This window comes from Copadichromis virginalis, linkage group LG5, assembly GCF_057382275.1.
Source record: "Copadichromis virginalis isolate Kocher_CV1m ecotype Utaka linkage group LG5, C_Virginalis_male_GT1.1, whole genome shotgun sequence".
NCBI lineage: Eukaryota > Metazoa > Chordata > Actinopteri > Cichliformes > Cichlidae > Copadichromis > Copadichromis virginalis.
In genome coordinates, this window is record NC_140622.1 from 35,434,411 (window position 1) to 35,453,432 (window position 19,022).

Genomic DNA, 19,022 nt, shown 5'->3' on the forward strand with positions numbered 1-19,022 from the left:
CACTTTTTGATTAATTATTTTCACAAGTGCCATGTGCGCAAAGAACTTAGCTGTGACCTCGGGTGATTTCGATATGTAAACCTGAAATGGTTACTCTGCTCAACAGCGATTATGAACAGTCTCAGTACTCAGGAGAACTGATGGAAGTAGAATACCTTAAAAAAAAAAAATCTTACTTTCTTTATGTAATTTTCATGACAATTTTTTCTATAAATCTCTGCATGTAAAGTAAAATACAATATTTCTGTGACTGAGTGTAGCATTAAAAATTCCCAAGAGGTTATGTTTCTTCCTGAGATTGGTTTAAATGACACATATTAATTACTTATGTAAACAATTCAGATAACATAAATTTCACAAATGCAGGCCCTAGTGAGGATCGAACTCACGACCCCTGGTTTACAAGACCAGTGCTCTAACCACTGAGCTATAGAGCCTGGTCATGCATGCCGAGGCACATAAAACTTGATATAAGAGAGGCATATGAGCAACTAATCGCTATGAAACACAAAACTGCTTTAGATTTTTCCTTTCATATTCATTTTTAACGCCCTTGGCTCTGTATGATGTCATGGAGGAGGAGGAAGGAGGGGTTCCTTATATGGTCATCTCCGGCACACGGCTCTGGCTGGGGGGAAAAAAACAACCCCACCCACCTGCTGCTCAAAGCCTCTGCTTGGGAAGCTTAAAGGAAAGAAGGGCACGTGGATGAACTGAGGGTCAAAATAAGATAAAGAAGGATTGTTCTGATTTTTATTTATATGTGAATGATAAAGTACTTTAGGGGAGTGTAAGACTAGAATTTACGAGCTAGAAATGAGCTTAATGAATGAGAGAAACCTTATGTCGAGTAAAGTGTGAATTGTGGTTGCTAAATGTTCATCTGCTTTATAACAGGAAGTAGAGCTGTCAAAACCACAACTACAGTAAGTTTATGTCAAAGTGCAGCAATCAATATATTTACGAACGTCTCAAAGTCAAGTTGAGTTAACTTGAACAGCAATTTAAAAAAAAAAAAAGGGTGTTGGCGGTAATTGTGCAATACGGCCACCTACTGACCAGAGATTGTAAGTACGATTTTATTGGGGCTAGGATCATGGAGAATCGTCTAATTTTCACAGATTTCTCCAACAAAAAATATCGATATGTGATTTCATATTACACATATTTGATAGTAGCTGCACATAAGAACAAAAACAGGTAGAGTTAAAAGAGGTGTGTCAGTCGTAAATTTTATGGTGCCCAGTTGAATAAAATCTTTTGTCTCCGAAAAAAAGATAACTAGGTCGAATACGAAGGAATAAAAGGTGCATTTAAGAAAAGAAAAATGTGTAAAAAAGAATCCGACTTTTATGATTTGATATCAGCAGACGTTATAGATTTTATATCTTAGAAAAAAAATCAGCCTACCTAACTTAGACAGGAAGAGATGAGGCCTGCTTGTCATCATCAGCAGTGACAGGAAGCGTCTGACACCGCTCGTTTTTTTCACCTCGCTCAGTTAGATGTTTTATTTGCGCAGTTTCTAATGTTTTGAACGCATCTGTGAAGTACTGTAACTTCGTCCGTTGCGTTAATTATCCACGCTGCGCCTTAATTAAAGTGACGATTTATTTGAGCAAAAGCTATTACAACAGTTACGTTCGTCGGGATTCAAACCTGTTTATTCCGAGCTGGAGATGACTTCTGGAGGTTTGGGGCTCACCGAGGGCCTGGGCCAAGACATAAACCAGGAGGAGTTAGACTTTTCGGACCTTTTTCTGTATAATCAACCGGATTTTTCTGTTGGCTGTGATAAAGGTGTGTATACATAAATTGCATATGCATTTTTCTAAACATAGTATCTTATTATTTATTTATTTTTTTAAAGGCATTTCATGATCTTATTGCCGCCAAGCCCACGTTTTCTCAGCTGAGGATGCGTCTGTAACTACTGTGTTGTGTTTTATTTTTATGAAAATTTAGCTCCCAGACCTTGACATTATGACATTATACACTGATCGATAATCATCATCCTTTTGTTTTTAATCTAAGATCAAGAGGGCTTCCAAGACCCTTTTTTCTATTTTTGAATGGAAAGTAAACAGGAGTGCGACAGATTATAGTTAAGTAGATTCAAAATTAAGCGATCCTCATAGTACCATGAATGGTTTGTTTGTTTTTTGGAATATGTATCTGCAAGCCTCTTCATTTTTGGCATCCTGACTAAAACCAACACTTGTTCAGTATGATAGTAATAGCTTTACTGGGGAGAGGAAACGCAAAACCAGCTCTCGCATCCCCAACATTGGCATATTCTCAATTTATAGATTTTTATTAAGAGAAAATGTTGTTCAAACATGTTTTAGGTAAAAAAAACAAAACAAAAAAAAACTTTAAAGGGAACCGATTATGTTCATTTTCAGCTCCATATCTTTATTTTTGGACTCAACTAGAGTAGCTTTGCATGATTAGGAAAATTTAAAAAATATTATTCACAAAATAATCGTGTTTTACTTTATATTCTGCCTTCATGCAGCGCCTTGCTTCATCTTCTCTCTGAAATTAGGTGTTTTAGGTGTCTCTTCCTTTAATGCCAACTTTTTCTGAGTTGCTGTCCCAAACAAAGTGTTTAAAACCGAAAACCGGTTAGGCTCTGTGCTGAAGCCAGAGCCATGTACTTGAGGTGACCATATTAATCATTAATCTGCTCGCATGGATATCATATAGATGCAAGAATGAAAAAAGTGAAGTGTGTTACTTCATATTTGAAACACTGACTATCTTTAAGTCCACTTTAAGTTACCACATGGTAATAGCAGTATTGTAGTAATCAGATATTCTGACCTGTGTGCTAAAATGTGTCCCTTCTTTGATCAGTGACAGAAGACACTGGTGGTCTCCTTGACAATGACAGTCAGCCTCCTCTACTGGTGGTCCAGCCTCAAGATGCATACATCTCCACCTCTAACCCACCAACTTCTAACCAGGACACCTCCTCTCACAGCACCAACGCAGGAAACCTATCAGGAGCTGTGTTTGACACCATGGGGCTGACATCACGAGTCGGTATCCCTGCTCCCAGCCCCAGGATTGAGATCACTCCATCTGGTGACTCTCTCAGTTCACAAACCCTAGAGCCAAGTCCTGCATCTAAAGCCCGGGGATCCTACAGAGAGTGCGTTAGCCCTGCCAGCAGTAATTCTTCCACTGGCTGGGGAGCAGATACTTACTCTCCCTTGGCATCTCCATGTGTGTCGCCATCTAATGTAGGGAGCTGTGGTATGGGCTTGAATCCCTTGGACCTCTGCTCAAGCCTGCAGGGCATCCATACATCCTCTAACCACTCCTCTCCAGGAGCCTCACCTCGAAACAGCATCACGGATGAGACCTATCTCCAACCACAGAATCGTTCTGCTTCACCACTCCCCCATCAGCGTTCCCGGTCTGTCTCGCCGCAGCGAGGCAAACGCTTCTACGGTCAGACCCACTCTAGTCAGGAGGGCACTCCTGTTAAGCAGCGCTCCCGGAGTCCTAGCCCCATCCCATCACCCCACGATCAGCAGGGGTCCTACTACTTGCACCAATACCAGGCTCAAGCTGAGTTTCACCCTCAAGTTCAGACCGCAACCTCTGGCCTGGACGAGATTCTGAATAGCAGTCCAGGAAGGGCCAAAATACAGGACTGTGTATATGGCGAGGGTTACGACTGGGCTATTGAGCAAGAAAAGATGAGTAGGGGTGGAGCTGAGATCAAACCTGAGACCTTCTACATGCTCCCAACTGTGTGGCCTCCTTCTCATTCACTCCATCATAGTGGACGATCCACATTCAGGTGTTATGTTTGTCTTAATTTATCACTTACAAGAAATATGTGTCGTTTTTAATGAGTTTTAATAAGCTACTATGGTACAAGGTTCGTTTTGATTTTTTAAATCTAAACTTCTCTTTTTTGAACTCTTTCGTTCTTCCAGTGGTCTCACCTTGGCTCCACTTCCATCTTTAGAGTGGTCATTTCCCAATCAGACGGGCCAGTATGAGCTACTGATCCAACAACAGCCCAGATCGCATCACAGAGCTCACTATGAGACTGAGGGCAGCCGAGGAGCTGTCAAGACACCAAATGGAGGGCACCCGGAGGTTCAGGTGTGGGGATTCATATGTAGATACAAGAAAGGAGAGGAAACGAACGCGTGGTAGTTGTACCAGAGAGAGGGAGTGGGAGATTGTAAATGCTGGGGTGATATTTCCTGATAAACGTCTTTGTGTAAAGCTGATACTCATGCAAATATAGAAACAGCCCCATAACATGTCAGTGCTTCCACAATGCATGTGTGATTATTTAGACATGCATTGATTCAATCTGCTCAAATAAACACAGTTATAATTACAAATCAAGAACCCACAAAAAGAGCATATAAATGTTAGTGCATGGTGTCCTTTATTTACTGTTTCTGGAAAGTAAAAAAATGGGCCTCCATTACCAGTTTTCCCAGTCATGCTACACAAATGGATTATGCAAAGCAGTGTTCTGGCTTTGCCAGTTTGCATGGGAATTCTTTCCCACAGACACAAGAGATTTATTGTGTGGTGTAAATGTTTTCTCAAAAGGCATGGACTTTTATGATCTCAAAGTTTATTTAGTTCAGTATGAAGCATACATTTTAACTGCCCTTGTTGCTGTCACCAGCTCCGTGGCTACCAAGGCACATCCGCACTGGCGCTGCAGATCTTCATTGGAACAGCCGATGAGAGGCTCCTGAAACCCCACGCCTTCTACCAGGTCCACCGCATCACCGGGAAGACCGTCACCACACCCAGCATGGAGAGGATGATCAACGGCACTAAAGTGTTGGAGATCCCTCTGGAGCCAAAGAGCCACATGAGAGTTGTGTGAGTAAAACTAATGCCAAGGGGATTCTCAATCATACGTCACAAATGCCTAGAGTATGTGTCAACATTTCACCACAAGTCGTTCACTTGTGTTTTTCAACCAAGAGAGACCACTGAGGTGATTTAGCACTATAAGGCTCAGAGTGGAGATACAGCAACCTGAGTCGTCATGTGTTTTCTTTTGATTTTCCACTGTGCTAAATCTTTAAATACTACAAGCTATAGCTACGCAAGGTTTTCATCTTTTTCCCTCCAAAAATGTTGCTGCTGCTGACAACTGATACATAAAACGCACCACTTCCTGTGTGCCAGAGAGTTTTTCCAAGAAAGACCTAGCAAACTCTGGGTGTTTGCAGCAGCAACCAAAACTGGTTTGATGAACGTGACATATGATGAGTCACAACAGCAAATAGCAAACAAAATCAAAGAAGTTTCTTTTTCCATGAAAATGCCTGAGATCACTACTTTGGCTGCTTTGAAAAAAAAAAAGAGCTTTTTACTGACTGAATATTTGAAATAGCAGAGATTGCATCAGTTAAATGTGAACAAAGACAGTCTGCGTGGACTGTGAAGAAAATCAAATTTTTTATAAATACGACAGAAATATCATTTTGAGCACTGATTTTATGTCATATGTCTTCTCTTTCATGATAAAGGATTGACTGCGTTGGAATCTTGAAGCTGAGAAATGCTGACATTGAACTAAGAAATGGAGAGACTGATATTGGACGAAAAAACACACGCGTGCGCTTGGTCTTTCGTGTCCACATTCCTCAATCTGGAGGCCACCTCATGTCTCTTCAAGTGGCCTCTCATCCTATTGAATGCTGTAAGAAGTATTTTGTTGCATATGAGCGTTTTCTTTCTTTCTGCTTGATCATGAGAGTCACTGTAGACCCTGAAGCTTTGTCGGCTGCTCTGTATTTTTGTATTTATATTCTTTCTCATTAGCTTTTGGTGGTTGATGTTAGCAAATGTTGGCAAACATGTTGGTTTATATTATTTAACATTGACACACCACTTGTAGATGTATTGCTGACTGCTCAGAAAAAAGGTACTAGCCTTAATGTGAATACTCTTCAGTCTATAATGGTCAATAGTGCAACTGCCTTGGATTTGATCCCACTATACAGTATACTTTAGTGTTACAATGACAATAAAGCTGCTCATGTTTTCACAGCTCAGCGTTCAGCTCAGGAGCTCCCTGCAGTCGAGAGGCAGGACCTGGACCAATGCTCTGTACTCGGTGGTCAACAAATGGTCCTTACTGGACAGAATTTTACATCTGACTCAAAGGTGATATTCTCGGAGAAAACACAAGGTGAGGAGTATTTTTTTTTAATCACAAATGTCTGTCTTTGGTGGAATGAATCTTCTAAGGTCTTCTTTGAAAGCTACTGTAGAAGAGCCACCCAAAGATTGTATTGGTAGTTTGTAAAGGGTAGATGTGGCCCCTGTGCTACACTGCACATTGTTTACTGAAGGGGAGCTTGAGCCAGCAATTACCACATGTAGCCAGTTAGCATCAAGGCTTAACAATTTTGTTATTTTGTTGTTATTATTATTATTATTATTATTATTATTATTATTATTATTATTATTATTATTATTATTTTTACCTGTATTTATACAGGTTATCCCATTGATAGTCAATGTCTCATTTACAAGAGAGAGACATGTTACATAATGTTTAAATGGGTGACTAACAATTGGTATGGTACTTATGACTTTATTTTATTTCCCCTGTAAATTTTTAACATTTTAACAAAGAGGTCTATAGGGACTAACTTGTTTTTGCAGCCACGCTCAAAGGAACTTCAGTTTTAGGCTAAGAGGTTGAAGCCCTCATATGTGATATTATGGTACTTCACAGTTTATAGACTCAGAAAGAAACAAAAAAAATCTCAGTAAAGCTCATCAAAACATCATATTTCTGTTGTTAATCGTTGGGTTAGCCACTCAAAGAAAAGTTCAAACTTGAGTTTACAAAGCCGAATGTTGGTGGTAGTAGTCCATACCCTTTGTAATTACTGTAAAAACGCACAAATAACACGGGAATTTTATTTAAAATGTAGAATTATTCCCAAGCTAAGACAAAAGTGCCAAAAACTGCAGTTCCTCAAGTGGTGCCTTCGAGGCATGCTTTATGTAACCCACTTTAAGTATTATATGTGTTATTAAGGGCAAAAAAATATGGAGGAGACAAAGAAGCAAATTGGATTGTCTACAAAGCATAAAAGTATAAAAAGCACAAACTACTAATTACTAACTTTATTACTTAGATAAATTCAATATTAATAGCGCTGAGCTAAAACAAAATGAAAAAGATGCACATTAGTACAGTTATAATGGGTTTAATGATACACCTTGTTAGCCAAACATGTTAGCCTTGGCTGCTAACTTTCACTGTATCCTCCTGTTCAAATATAGTCCCTTATAGTTACAAAAAAATTTAAAAAAATTAGTGAGGCCAGAACAACAAACTGAAAGTTTACAAACTAATGTGTGGCATCACTGTGGCTATTTCTATCTTTTATCTACAGTCCATAATTATGTAATTAGAAGGATTGTTGACATGTGTGTTCACTTGTGATTTCAAACTTTTTTTCAGATTTTAATTTTTTTGAGGATTTAAAATTGAGCCTGTGTTGGTCTCCCAGTATCCCACTTACGTGTGTCCATGTACACGTGCAGTATTTGTATTTTTAGATTATTTGCATATCACCCAGGATAACTCAACGTTCAGTGACGCACTTCTTCCTCCAGCCCCCACATCTACCTTTGATAAAATTAACCATTAACTTAAACATTTACTGTTTTGCTGGCAGTAGCAACTTTTATTTACTTCTAAATGGAAATTTCTCACCTCGTCACTGCTTGTTCTGCCCACACAAAATTGTAGGGTTACATAGTTTGAGAGAAGGATGGGTACAACTGAAAGCATGTAAAGCCTCCTTGTTGCTTGGCGTGGGGTTTTATGCAACAGGATGTGGTTAGACAGACTGATAAAGACTAAGACCCAGAGCAGAGGCTTTGTGTTTTTCACTGTGTGGGTAGAAAGCAGAAACAGCAGGTAAAAACTTTAGATGGGAATGAAACACTAAACCAGACATAAAAGAGAACCCTGTTTTCCACTGTCTGTGACAAATGTGCTTACTGTACTGTTAATAAAAGTCCTGACATATCATCTGATTGCTTGAATTATTGTTTCCAGCTGATTAAACTTGTAGAAATTGTTTGGTTTTTTGCTACATTTTTGGTTTCTACAGGATTCTTTGCCACTTCACCACCACATATAATTTTGTGGTAAAAAATAAAACTACTCTCAGCAGCTTGTGAGCCTGTAGTAAGATGAGTAAGATGGTAGCAATATCTGCCAGCCACCTCCAAAGCCATAAAATAGTCCAGCACATAAACCACAACTCTTTTGAATGAAGCAAATCAAATATAAAATGCTATTTACTGAGCTTTAGAGTCTTAGTGATGCAGTCAGTAGACCAAGAGTAGACCACGCTGTTTAGCCCTTATGCTAAATTAAGCTGTGCTAAAAAACAAACAAACAAAAAACAACAACAACAACAACAAAAAAAACCAGATAACACGTATTTTCCAAAATGGGACTCAAACCTGCAAAAACTATTCCTTTTAATTTCAGATGGACAGCAGATCTGGGAAGTGGAGGCCACTGTGGACAGAGATAAAACTCAAGCTGTAAGTTAACTTCCCTTTTACTGACACATAAACTATGATGCACATTTTGTAAGATGCATGCTAAAGTCATTTGTCTGGTAACTGTACATGCTTACACGTGCTCAAAACAGAAATCAAAATGTAAAGCCCGTGTCTTCAGTTTACTGAGTACATGAATGTGCTAATCACATATCATCGTATCATAAAAGTGTTATTTCTTGTACTAATTTTGACCTGACAGGTAGAGATTTGTGCCAGCTGACTCGTGACCTTTTTTCTCATTCTATCAATAGAACATGCTGTTTGTTGAAGTCCCTCCATATCGAGACCGGAGCATTTGCCAGCCGGCCAAAGTCAACTTCTGCGTCATCAATGGGAAAAAGAAACGCAGTCAGCCTCAGCACTTCGTCTACACTCCTATGATAGGTGTATATCTCTTAGTCATCTCAGCTCTGTTATTACGGAGAAAACAGGCGTACCTCCTATGTTTGAGAAATAGGAAGGTGATTCAAGTGTCAACATTTCCCAGCCTGGATTTGAATTTGAATTTGAATGTCAGCACTGGAAATCTTATTATTACCTTGTCAGCATAATGTAACCCTGCATGTGAAGTAAAATACTATATTAATCCCATTTTGGGGAAATTCTTCTGTTACAGCTGTTGAAATAACATTAATAATAGTAATCTGTCAGATATCTTTCTGCGGGAGAGAGATATTGTATTATAGCACTACATAACTTATGCTAGCAAATAATGACAAAAAAACACCATAAAAAAAACATAAACTGACTTTGATGTTGCTAAAAGAGGCAAATGTGTGCTAAGTCATCCATCAGCGATGAGAAAAAGCAAAAGAAAAGTTACAGGAAATTGCAAAATGTTAGTTAGATTAAATCTGACAGTTCTAAAATTTTAACCCCAAAAGTAGATTAATGCAGTTACAAACTTCTGATATAACACTCCTGTTCTGCAGTTTTATCAGAAATCAGAAGTTAATCAGTTATAGCAGCACGCTGACACTGCAGCCACAACAGAGACTGCGTAGGGGTTGGGGGCAAATCTTACTTCTTCTCAAAGGGAAAAATAGTTTTCCTTTTTAACGCCTACATGTGATACCCACATTACAGCGCCGACACACTCTGGCTAATTTCAAAAAAAGGCTTTTAGTTTATTGGTTTATATATATATAGATATATATTTATAGCTTTTAGGTGAAATGAGGCAAGATTATTAAGAAGTAGAGAAAGAAGCGTAACATCATTGCAGCTGACAATTTAAAGCCATTTCAATCTACACTGATTTATACTCCAGCCACTGGTTATGAAACCTACATGTGTTTACTATCACCAGACCTAAAGATGACTGGAGATGCAATGACTTGTTTTTTTTAGGTCACACAATCACTGAAATAACTCGAGAGCTTCTAAATACGCTGGCATTAATGTTCCTTTTGTAAATATCTTCTTCCCATTTTATACTAGCTGAGTTGCTGTGACATTTCAGTTAATATACTGTATTTAAAGTCTCAAGAGAACAGTTTCCAGTAAACTTGGTTTCACCTTGTCTAATAACACAATACCTGCAAAAACTACTGGCATTTACATCATCCCTATGTTTACTCTGTAAATAGGAAAGTAAGTACTAATCAGCAAATGTTAGCATGCTAACATGCAAAGTAAGATGACTGTGGCTGTTTGTTTATACTGGTCTAGTGACAGACCTGCATTGTTCTCTCACTCTCTGAAAAATCTAATAATAATTGTTTTTATTTTTCAGCCATTAAAGCAGAACCACTGGATGACTACCAGCTGAATTCTTATGGCTATTCAAATAATCAGTCTCTCTCTGGCATGTCAATGAGGTCTCTGTACCATCCCCTGGAGCAAGACAACAACCTTCAAGCCTTGAATGTTTCCTCAGCACTTTACCATCTAACCACTGTAGACCCCCGAGCCCACATGTTAACCCCAGATCAACTGGATGATCAACCAGTCTATTACCAGTCAAGACCTGGCACTCTGGTCAACAACCCAGTGCTGTACCACACTGGGAATCAGCGTTACAGCAACTGCAGTAGCGCTTTACTAGGTGGTTCCCCAATGGCTCCGCATCCAGCCTCTGCTCCCAGCCAGTGTGTCAGTGCCAGAACCCCTTTGCCCAAATTGGGTGAAGGTCCTCAGGTTGGTGATTCGTTTGACCCTTATTCAATGTCAAGTAATCATGGTTACATGCAGACAGCACTACCACTAGGAAAGTCGCCACCTCTGAGATACATTCAAAGTCAAGTCCAGGCAAAGGTTGGAAGTCGGGTGGACCCAGGTGGGCAGCCTCTGGCCCAGATCGCCCCTGCTAGAGGAAACCATGAGGAACGAGCTCCAGAGAAAATCATGATCAAACAAGAGAACCTCAGTTATGCCTATCTGGAGGATGGTGAGTATAATGTTATGTACTGCTTGAATGCTTGAATGCTTGAATGCTTGAAGTCCTCCTGACATTTTTTCCACCATGGAATTATGCCTGACAGTTTTTTTTAACCTTTCCATCGAGAATTCCCACTTCACCCAGGAATGTCGGCAAGGTTTAATCCTTTCTGAATCTTTATATATGTAGTTTTTTTTGTTTTTTTGTTTTTAATATATTTGCGCACAGATAAGTCAGCCATACTTTGGGAAGGGACTGAACAAAAATGTTTGCTGTTATTGTGTTTATAAATTTAATGATTCTTTGTCATGAGGATAAGCTTTTCACCCCCACCTCCGAGTGTAACCACTGTGATATAAACACATTATTAAAAAAGTGCATACAAGGTGCAGCAGTTAGGTGAAATACTGAAGCCTTGTGTTTGTGGTCCAATTTGCAGTGCATACAAGCATATTGCAACTGTATGCTTGCAAATCCTGCGTTGTGGTTTTCTTTAGGGCCTTTCTCTCCACTTTCCTGTCTGTTTCAGTCTTACTTTCACTGTCTCATTTCACACACTCATGCAAGCACACACGCTTGTTAAAGTATCACGGGCTCACTTGAAACTTGGTATGACCCAAAGCACTTTCCTTAGAGTTTTTGCTGTGTTTGTAGATAATGAATGGGGAAACAAGCAGCGGCACTGCTTTGAAGCAACCTGACCTGCTTTGCTGTGGAAGAGTGTTTATGTTTACACATCCGTAGCTGAGGGAAGATACAGAAAGTACATGGTACAGGCAAATACATGCGGATACATTTACATCCATGGTTAAAAAAATAAATAAAAGCACTTTGTTCTTGTCTCTGATGTAGACTTTACATTTGGATGTTGTTTCTATCAGAGGTAAGGATGTAACATCCTGAAATCATTGATAAGTGTCGATAAACCCATGTTGCGTAACAGAGAGATCTAGTGGACGTAAATATAACTGCAGCCATGCAAAGTCACGATTAGACTGATTTATGCTTAAAATTAGAACATTTTTGGGGAGGACTGATGGCTGAGGCCTCCAGAGTGCAAACCACGACCCACAACATTCTTTCAAGTTCAAGTCTAGTTGAGGTCTTTTGTTGTATTTCCCACAACTCCCCATCCTTTCCTGTTATTCTCTACTATCTACCTTTAATAAAAGCATAAACTGCCCCAAAAAGTCTGACTATGGCAACACCTGGTGGTGGGAACAAATAAGGCACTTAAGGTCCTCTCACCCTTCAGATCAAACTTGAGGTTTGTTTTAAGAATTTAAATCTTTGCAATTGGGCTTTAAAAACACTATCTATCTATCTATCTATCTATATAGATAGATATAGATATATATATAAAAACACCCAGCACGCCCCTGCGGGCGGTTTATCCTTCAAGCTCAGGTCCTCTACCAGAGGCCTGGGAGCTTGAGGGTCCTGCGCAGTATCTTAGCTGTTCCCAGGACTGCGCTCTTCTGGACAGAGATCTCCGATGTTGTTCCCGGGATCTGCTGGAGCCACTCGCCTAGCTTGGGAGTCACCGCACCTAGTGCTCCGATTACCACGGGGACCACCGTTACCTTCACCCTCCACATCCTCTCGAGCTCTTCTCTGAGCCCTTGGTATTTCTCCAGCTTCTCGTGTTCCTTCTTCCTGATATTGCTGTCATTCGGAACCGCTACATCGATCACTACGGCCGTCTTCTTCTCTTTATGGCAGAAGAAGACGGCTCGCAAGTTCGATTCCTGCCTGGGGCGTCTGTATCCAGTAAGGGTCCTAAGGCTAGACCCCCTATGCTAAGCGAGCCTACCGCAGACATGAGCGAGACAGATAAATATGAAGGCATGCCGGTGTTGTGCCAAAAAGTGATTGTCTGCCAAAAACTGATTTCCAGTGTTTCTGTGTATTTTTTATGTGTAATATCTTTACGTATGTTCGTAAATAGACTTCGGTGAACAGGGTTTACAAAGGGGTTATATAGAGAATTAAAACAATATCTGTTTTTCAAGTATCTTTACAACTCTCTGCTATTGTACTTACATTATAACCAATCCGGTCCTTTATCACCACTTAAAATATTTTTACAGAAATATTGTAATATTTGCTGCCATTTCTGCTGTCCTCTTGGCCAACTTACTCTTACAAAAGACATTTTTAATGTTAATGAGATTTTTTTAACTGCATAAATAAAGGTTCTATAAAAGTCACTGCCAAAAACTGATTGCGGCTTCTACCTTGTTACACGAATGTTGTTTGTGGCTCAAGATGACTTTATGTCATCCATGAGGGATGCATTTGACATATGTTTCACATATTATAGCCCAACAAGTTACTTATAGCAGTTTAAATACGAGCAATCAGTTTTTGGCAAATACCGGAAATCAGTTTTTGGCAGACAATCACTTTTTGGCACAACACCGGCTCGGACGTCGCCCGGATCAACAAGGTCCGCGTCAGGTGTTGAGGAACCAGGGCACCCTGACGAAAAGTGGGCTACTGGAACAAGAAGGCATCGGTGGGCAAGAGACGAAAACAGGGCGTTGTTGGAATGCTACTACGCAAGTAACCCCGGCGCAAGGAAGGGGCTACATGAATAGGATGAGGGACCTATGGATATATATATATATATATATATATATATATATATATATATATATATATATATATATATATATATATATATATATATATATATATATATATATATATATATATATATATATATATATATATATATATATCTGCATAGCATTTAAGAATAATAGAAATAAGCAGCTCAACTTGCATTTTTGCTGCAAATATGAAAGTTCTTAATCCCTCTTTTCAATGTTTTCCAGTGAATGACATCATAAGAAGAGACATGAGAGGCCACAATGGAGAGTGATCATGCTGATCTGAAGCCACTCAAAGTTTAAGCATAATCTGTAGACATCAAGAACAAGAACAATAAATCTTCAGTAACTGTAATTTAAGCGAAACGATAGAGACTGATCCGTTATATACCATATTTCTGTACAACTTTGAAGGGTCAGCTCCATTTCCATTTTGTTATCATATATTTCAGCCTTAGTAACAATACTGGATCATATATTCATTATACTCTTTTATTTTAACTTGTTTAACTTCTTTCTGTTTATACAGTTGTAAAATTGCTCGTTGTAAGCTTGTAGAAAATTTTTTATATTAAACAAATTCTTTGTATATATATATGGTGTTTGAGTGTTGACTTACTGACTGTAATCATTTTGTTACATATAGGAAGCAGAAGGAACTAAATAATAAATGTGTACCTTTTTTAAGTAATAGAAAATACACAGCACTGTGCAAAAGCCTTGAGCTAGCCCTCATTTCTATATATTTTTGTAGGAAACTGAAAAACAGGTGAATTTATTGAAGCATACAAACATAAATGTAAATACAGTATATAAGGCAAAAACAGAGGTTGCACAGTTCTAATCAGCTTGAAAGAAAGTCAATATTTGGTATGATCACTTTTTTTCCTCAACACAGACTGAACTCTCTTAGGCAGCTTTCTTGTAGTTTCTTTAATTAGTCTTCAGGAAAAGTTCTCCAGGCTCGTTGAGTGGCATCTTTTACTGCCTTTTTGTTTCATTCTCTGCAAAGATAATTTCAAGCTGAATGTTTAAAGTATTGTTTTAGATTTATTTCGGGTTTAATTACTCCATTATTTGATTGTAAACAGGAAAGCTATTTTGCAATGTAGGTGGCAGCAATTAAAAGGTATTAAAAGCATTTTGCATCTGAACTCACGTATTAATATCATGACTCACATTTTGACTGTCTCCTTTTTACAGAAGTAAATAAGGAGAAACCTGATGACATAAAACGGTTTTAATAACCGTTGCAATAGAAAGAGGGAAAACGAGAGTGTGAAAGGACTCATTCGTGCTCATATGAACTTGGAAAAACTGCATAGAAATGCAGTAATACTACATGCAGCAATACTAAAAAGCACACTTGAGAGAAAATATTGGCGGTAATTATCTTGATTAGCAACACTTATTAACTTTTACGCTTCATCTTTGAGGCGAGGCTGTAAAATATTTAGTGGGTGAAAACCTCTCGAGGTTTTGGATGGAAACTTATTTCCTGTAAAGCAGTGGCTCTAAAACAGCCATGCATCATCGCTGGTGAAGCACAGAAACTCTGCTTGGAGAAAAAAAGAAGCGTTTGCCACCTTGATGACATTTATTTCACCAAATTTATCTTAGATTTTTTTTTTTTTGTCTTTTCAATTTATTTATTGTTCACTGTGGATAAAATCTCTCCGCAAGGATTAAAAATATGAAAAATAAAATAAATAAAAACTCTTCTCCACGAACGTTAGAGGGTGTTGTTTTCAAGCCAATCCTCTATCGGAGCGGAAGGAGATGGCGGATTTATGATGTCATTTCCGACAAGTGATTTATTTTCTCTCCCTTTGTGAACTACTTTAGCTTTTTTACGTTAGAAGAACTGACTTTGGTGTTTGCATTCCTGTAGCGGTAAAACGAGGCAAGTACTTCCATCACTGGTGAGCTTTTTCCCCCCCACTTTCCGCTCTCGAACACTGTCTTGCCAAAGTGCTTCGCTACATTGTAACGCTGTGAGTATGTGGTAGCTAGGCGTATCCACAATAAAGTAAATATATAAAGTAAGCATGAAATGCGTTTAAGTTTTAGTCCGTTTGAGTACAGTGGAGCAGAGTGTCTGTTTCATTCACATTTTTAAGAGAGTCTGTTTAAAAAGTGGCCGCTATGAGGCAGAGTAACATCTCAACACATAATCTCTCTCTCTCTTTCTTTTTAATGCACCCTGTCGTCACTTAATGGTTTACATGTCTTTCTTCTACCGTTGCTCACGTTGATTTCACAGGCAGGTCACCGGAGGAAGCGTAACAGAGCAGGGTCATCATGTCTGCAGAACTGGACTTGTCCACTCCAGAGATCCCTGAGCCTACCCTGCTAGAAAGCATACTGCGCTATGGGTTGTTTCTCGGTGCTATCTTTCAGCTTATTTGCATCCTGGCTGTCATCTTCCCTTCATCCAAGGGCCACGAACAGGTGGGTCTTATAGAGAGGTGTGCTTGCTTGCCCATCCTGAGGGGTGTACTGTGAAGGAAGTTCTGCATAGTCAGGCTTTCTTTGTGTTATCTGAGTATCACTAGAGCAGTTATCCACCGGCTTTGGTAACTGTGGTTTTCTGTTGACATGAAAGCCCAACATTTCTGAAATCGTGATCATCAAGCACTCTCTGTGGTCAAAATAAATGTATGCTTCATCTCCAGTTATGTTTATTTTACTGTTCTGTGTGGTTTTGTTGTTACAGTTTATTTCAGCTGCACAATCCAGCTGTGAGGCTTTTGGTGCAAGTAAATGCTACGCACGGCTAAGACTCTCCTCCAACTTAATAAAAGGGACAGTGAATTCATTTCAGTTTGTCGCCAAAGTGAAAGTAAAATTACTGACTGAGTAGGTTGTTTTAGTGATGAATAGCCAACAAAAGGAACAAATTGATTTTCTAATCTGTGTTTTAGTAGCTGCAGTTCCTTCAGTGTAAAAGCAGTAGGACCAAATATTAAAAAAACATTCATACACTGTATGCATGCAAATTCTCATGACAATGGTTTATAACAAGCTTAAAAGAGAGCCATCTTCATCACACTGAACACTCTGACATTAAATTTAACAGAGCTCGGTAACCCATTGATCTCTGCATACTCCTCCCCTCTGGTTTAGCTTGGGGTAAGGTTGGTTTCATTGAGCATCACAGGAAGGATGTGAATAAGTCTGGGCTCAGGTGAAACAGAGAAGGATGCACAAATCAATAGAACTGAAGCACAATGCGGACAGTTGAGTCAAATTGTCACTGTACACCATATGCCCATCCTGATGTTTTTCTTCTCTTTCATGAGCACCCAACAACTGTTATTCTCGGTTGTTACACACGATGTTATTTTTTTCTTCATTCTTAGAATGACAGTATGAGTTTGAGGGGGTAAAAATTGTAGGTGTATTAGAAATACATTAGGAAATGTCTACAATTGCCTGCGCATTTGTTACATCACAGTTAACTTATTCTATTCCCATTTTTAAGGAGATATTAATGTGTAATCATCAACCTAATTTACACTTTTTAGGCTATTTTACTCTGCTTTAGAGTGATATATGGTATAGAGGCTGTGCTGTAACACCACACAGATCCATCATATGTCTTTTGTTATGTCACAGAAGAGTTTAATTGATTACATTATGGTTTCCAATGAGTTAAACACATTAACGTAGTTATACTATGGAACAGCTAATGTTAACATTAGAATACTGAAAGTAAAATAATTAAATTTTTATTATATTTTGCCTGTCACATTTAGAAGTTGATCTAAAAAGAAATGCAGAGAAACTGGGCGCCACTTAGCAAGTGTAGTGCTGAGTCTCTTGTTTTAGAAAGTCTGTGAAGACGGGGCTACTTTCACAATCTCCATAATAACAACTGTCAGGAGAGATTATTTATAGACAAAAGCAATTAAATCCACTGTCAAATTACTCTATTTTCAGGCATCATTATCAGATGCACTGATTACTCTCCACAGTATGTCGCCATTTCATCTTTTTTACCCACCAGAACAATGGGAAAGATTACACTCACAGAAACTAGGCTGGCAGAAAATAAAAAGTGCTGAAAAATGTCAGTTTCTTTTGTCTGCTGTGTACAGTATTTGTCTGGGAATTTCATTCAACTGTCTGTTAATACTGCAATAGTTTAATGTAGAGATGGAAAACTGCAAACTGTATAAACAGCATTGAAAATGTATAATACTTACCCCATGTGGATAAGAAGTCAAATTAAACGCACTCTTTATGACAAGTTCAACATGGGGGAAAAATGATGAATAAAATGACATTAGCATTATATTTACTAGTTATACATGAATCAACTGGCTGTCAGTATGTAAAGTGACCTAAATAGCCTCTAACTTGTGAGCTACATCCTTCTTTCAGCTGCTCCAGGGTTCGGCACTCTGGTGATCTGCCTCCATCTCTTCTATTCTGACCACTGGCCACTGCACTGTACAATGTCCATTGCTTTTACTTCTATGCAGTATGTTGTTGTGGATATTTGCATTATTTTATTAAAGTTATGGTTGTAAAATGCTGGACTTTTATCACTATATTTCCATTCTTAAGTGAGTGCCAAGGACAAATGAAAAGACTGTTCCTTTGGAGGTTGTTCAGGGTGCTCTGTGTTTGCTCTGCAGGAGGAAGCCGAGTCCACTGACGTAAAGGCTGCTGAACAGATAAAGAAACCTAAAGGACCAACACCTCAGCCTCGACAGAAACCAAAGAAAGAGAGCAAAAAGAAGCGATAAATATCTGTGTGCATGTCTGTGCGCGCGCGTGTGTGTATTACCTTGAGAATGTGTGTGTTGGGTCATTGCCAACGTTATAAGAATTTCGTTATTACAAGTATAAGCACTAATTTAAAACAATTTAAAAAAAATTAAAGAGGTGTGTTGAATTTGAGGCACAAGAAAAGGACCAACTACATCCTGTTCAACACATTACAAAAACAGCTCATTATCATGGTGCTTACCAACAGTTTATTTAGTTACACACCGTATTTCATTGGTTGTGTTTGTTATACATTTTCTTTTGTAACAATTGAATATCATTGGTTGAATTGTGTGTTAATAACAAGGAAGAAATAAATGTGTTCTGCAGCCATCCACCTTAGCAGTTTACAGTAATTGCCAAACCTCAGTTTCATGTAAAGAAATGAGAAGGACATCATGACCCAGCCTTCTGTATGACAAAACACATACCTTATAAAACTGTGGTTTGGTGTAGTAAATCATAATGCCATAGATGATACACCAAAGTCTCACATTGTCCAAAAGTACTAGGTTGTGTTTTCACTCTAAATTTGTAATACAACGACTGTATGTTTAAATGTATTCAAAATTCCGAGATAAACAGTGATCAGATTTTTGCTAATCGTTGATGCCCTCAGAAAGCCATTTGGTTGGGATGTTTATTAC

General features: G+C 38.7%; 2 protein-coding genes and 1 non-coding gene across 6 annotated transcripts; 2 read left to right on the forward strand and 1 right to left on the reverse strand.

Moving 5' to 3' along the window:
• Positions 1–364: 364 nt before the first annotated feature.
• On the reverse strand, positions 365–437 carry trnat-ugu (transfer RNA threonine (anticodon UGU)). Its single transcript has one exon. It is a non-coding gene; the product is annotated as a tRNA-Thr (tRNA).
• A 1,008-nt stretch (positions 438–1,445) lies between these two features.
• LOC146710214 (nuclear factor of activated T-cells, cytoplasmic 2-like) lies at positions 1,446–14,194 on the forward strand. Its single transcript, XM_085457537.1, has 10 exons — positions 1,446–1,800; positions 2,860–3,814; positions 3,954–4,125; positions 4,670–4,872; positions 5,529–5,701; positions 6,053–6,193; positions 8,528–8,583; positions 8,856–8,988; positions 10,340–10,993; positions 13,825–14,194. Exons 1-10 carry the CDS (start codon positions 1,680–1,682, stop codon positions 13,869–13,871), a joined length of 2,655 nt encoding a protein of 884 aa, XP_085313663.1. The 5' UTR covers positions 1,446–1,679; the 3' UTR covers positions 13,872–14,194.
• Positions 14,195–15,358: 1,164 nt separating this feature from the next.
• On the forward strand, positions 15,359–18,710 carry manbal (mannosidase beta like). Of its 4 annotated transcripts, none has more exons than XM_085457571.1 (3): positions 15,359–15,521; positions 15,863–16,050; positions 18,243–18,710. In XM_085457571.1, exons 2-3 carry the CDS (start codon positions 15,901–15,903, stop codon positions 18,351–18,353), a joined length of 261 nt encoding a protein of 86 aa, XP_085313697.1. In that variant the 5' UTR covers positions 15,359–15,521; positions 15,863–15,900; the 3' UTR covers positions 18,354–18,710. The 4 variants fall into 4 exon arrangements, with proteins under 4 accessions (XP_085313697.1, XP_085313696.1, XP_085313698.1 ...); XM_085457570.1 differs by having other exon boundaries at positions 15,360–15,506; positions 15,867–16,050; XM_085457572.1 differs by lacking the exon at positions 15,359–15,521 and adding an exon at positions 15,540–15,593.
• The last annotated feature ends 312 nt before the right edge of the window (positions 18,711–19,022 follow it).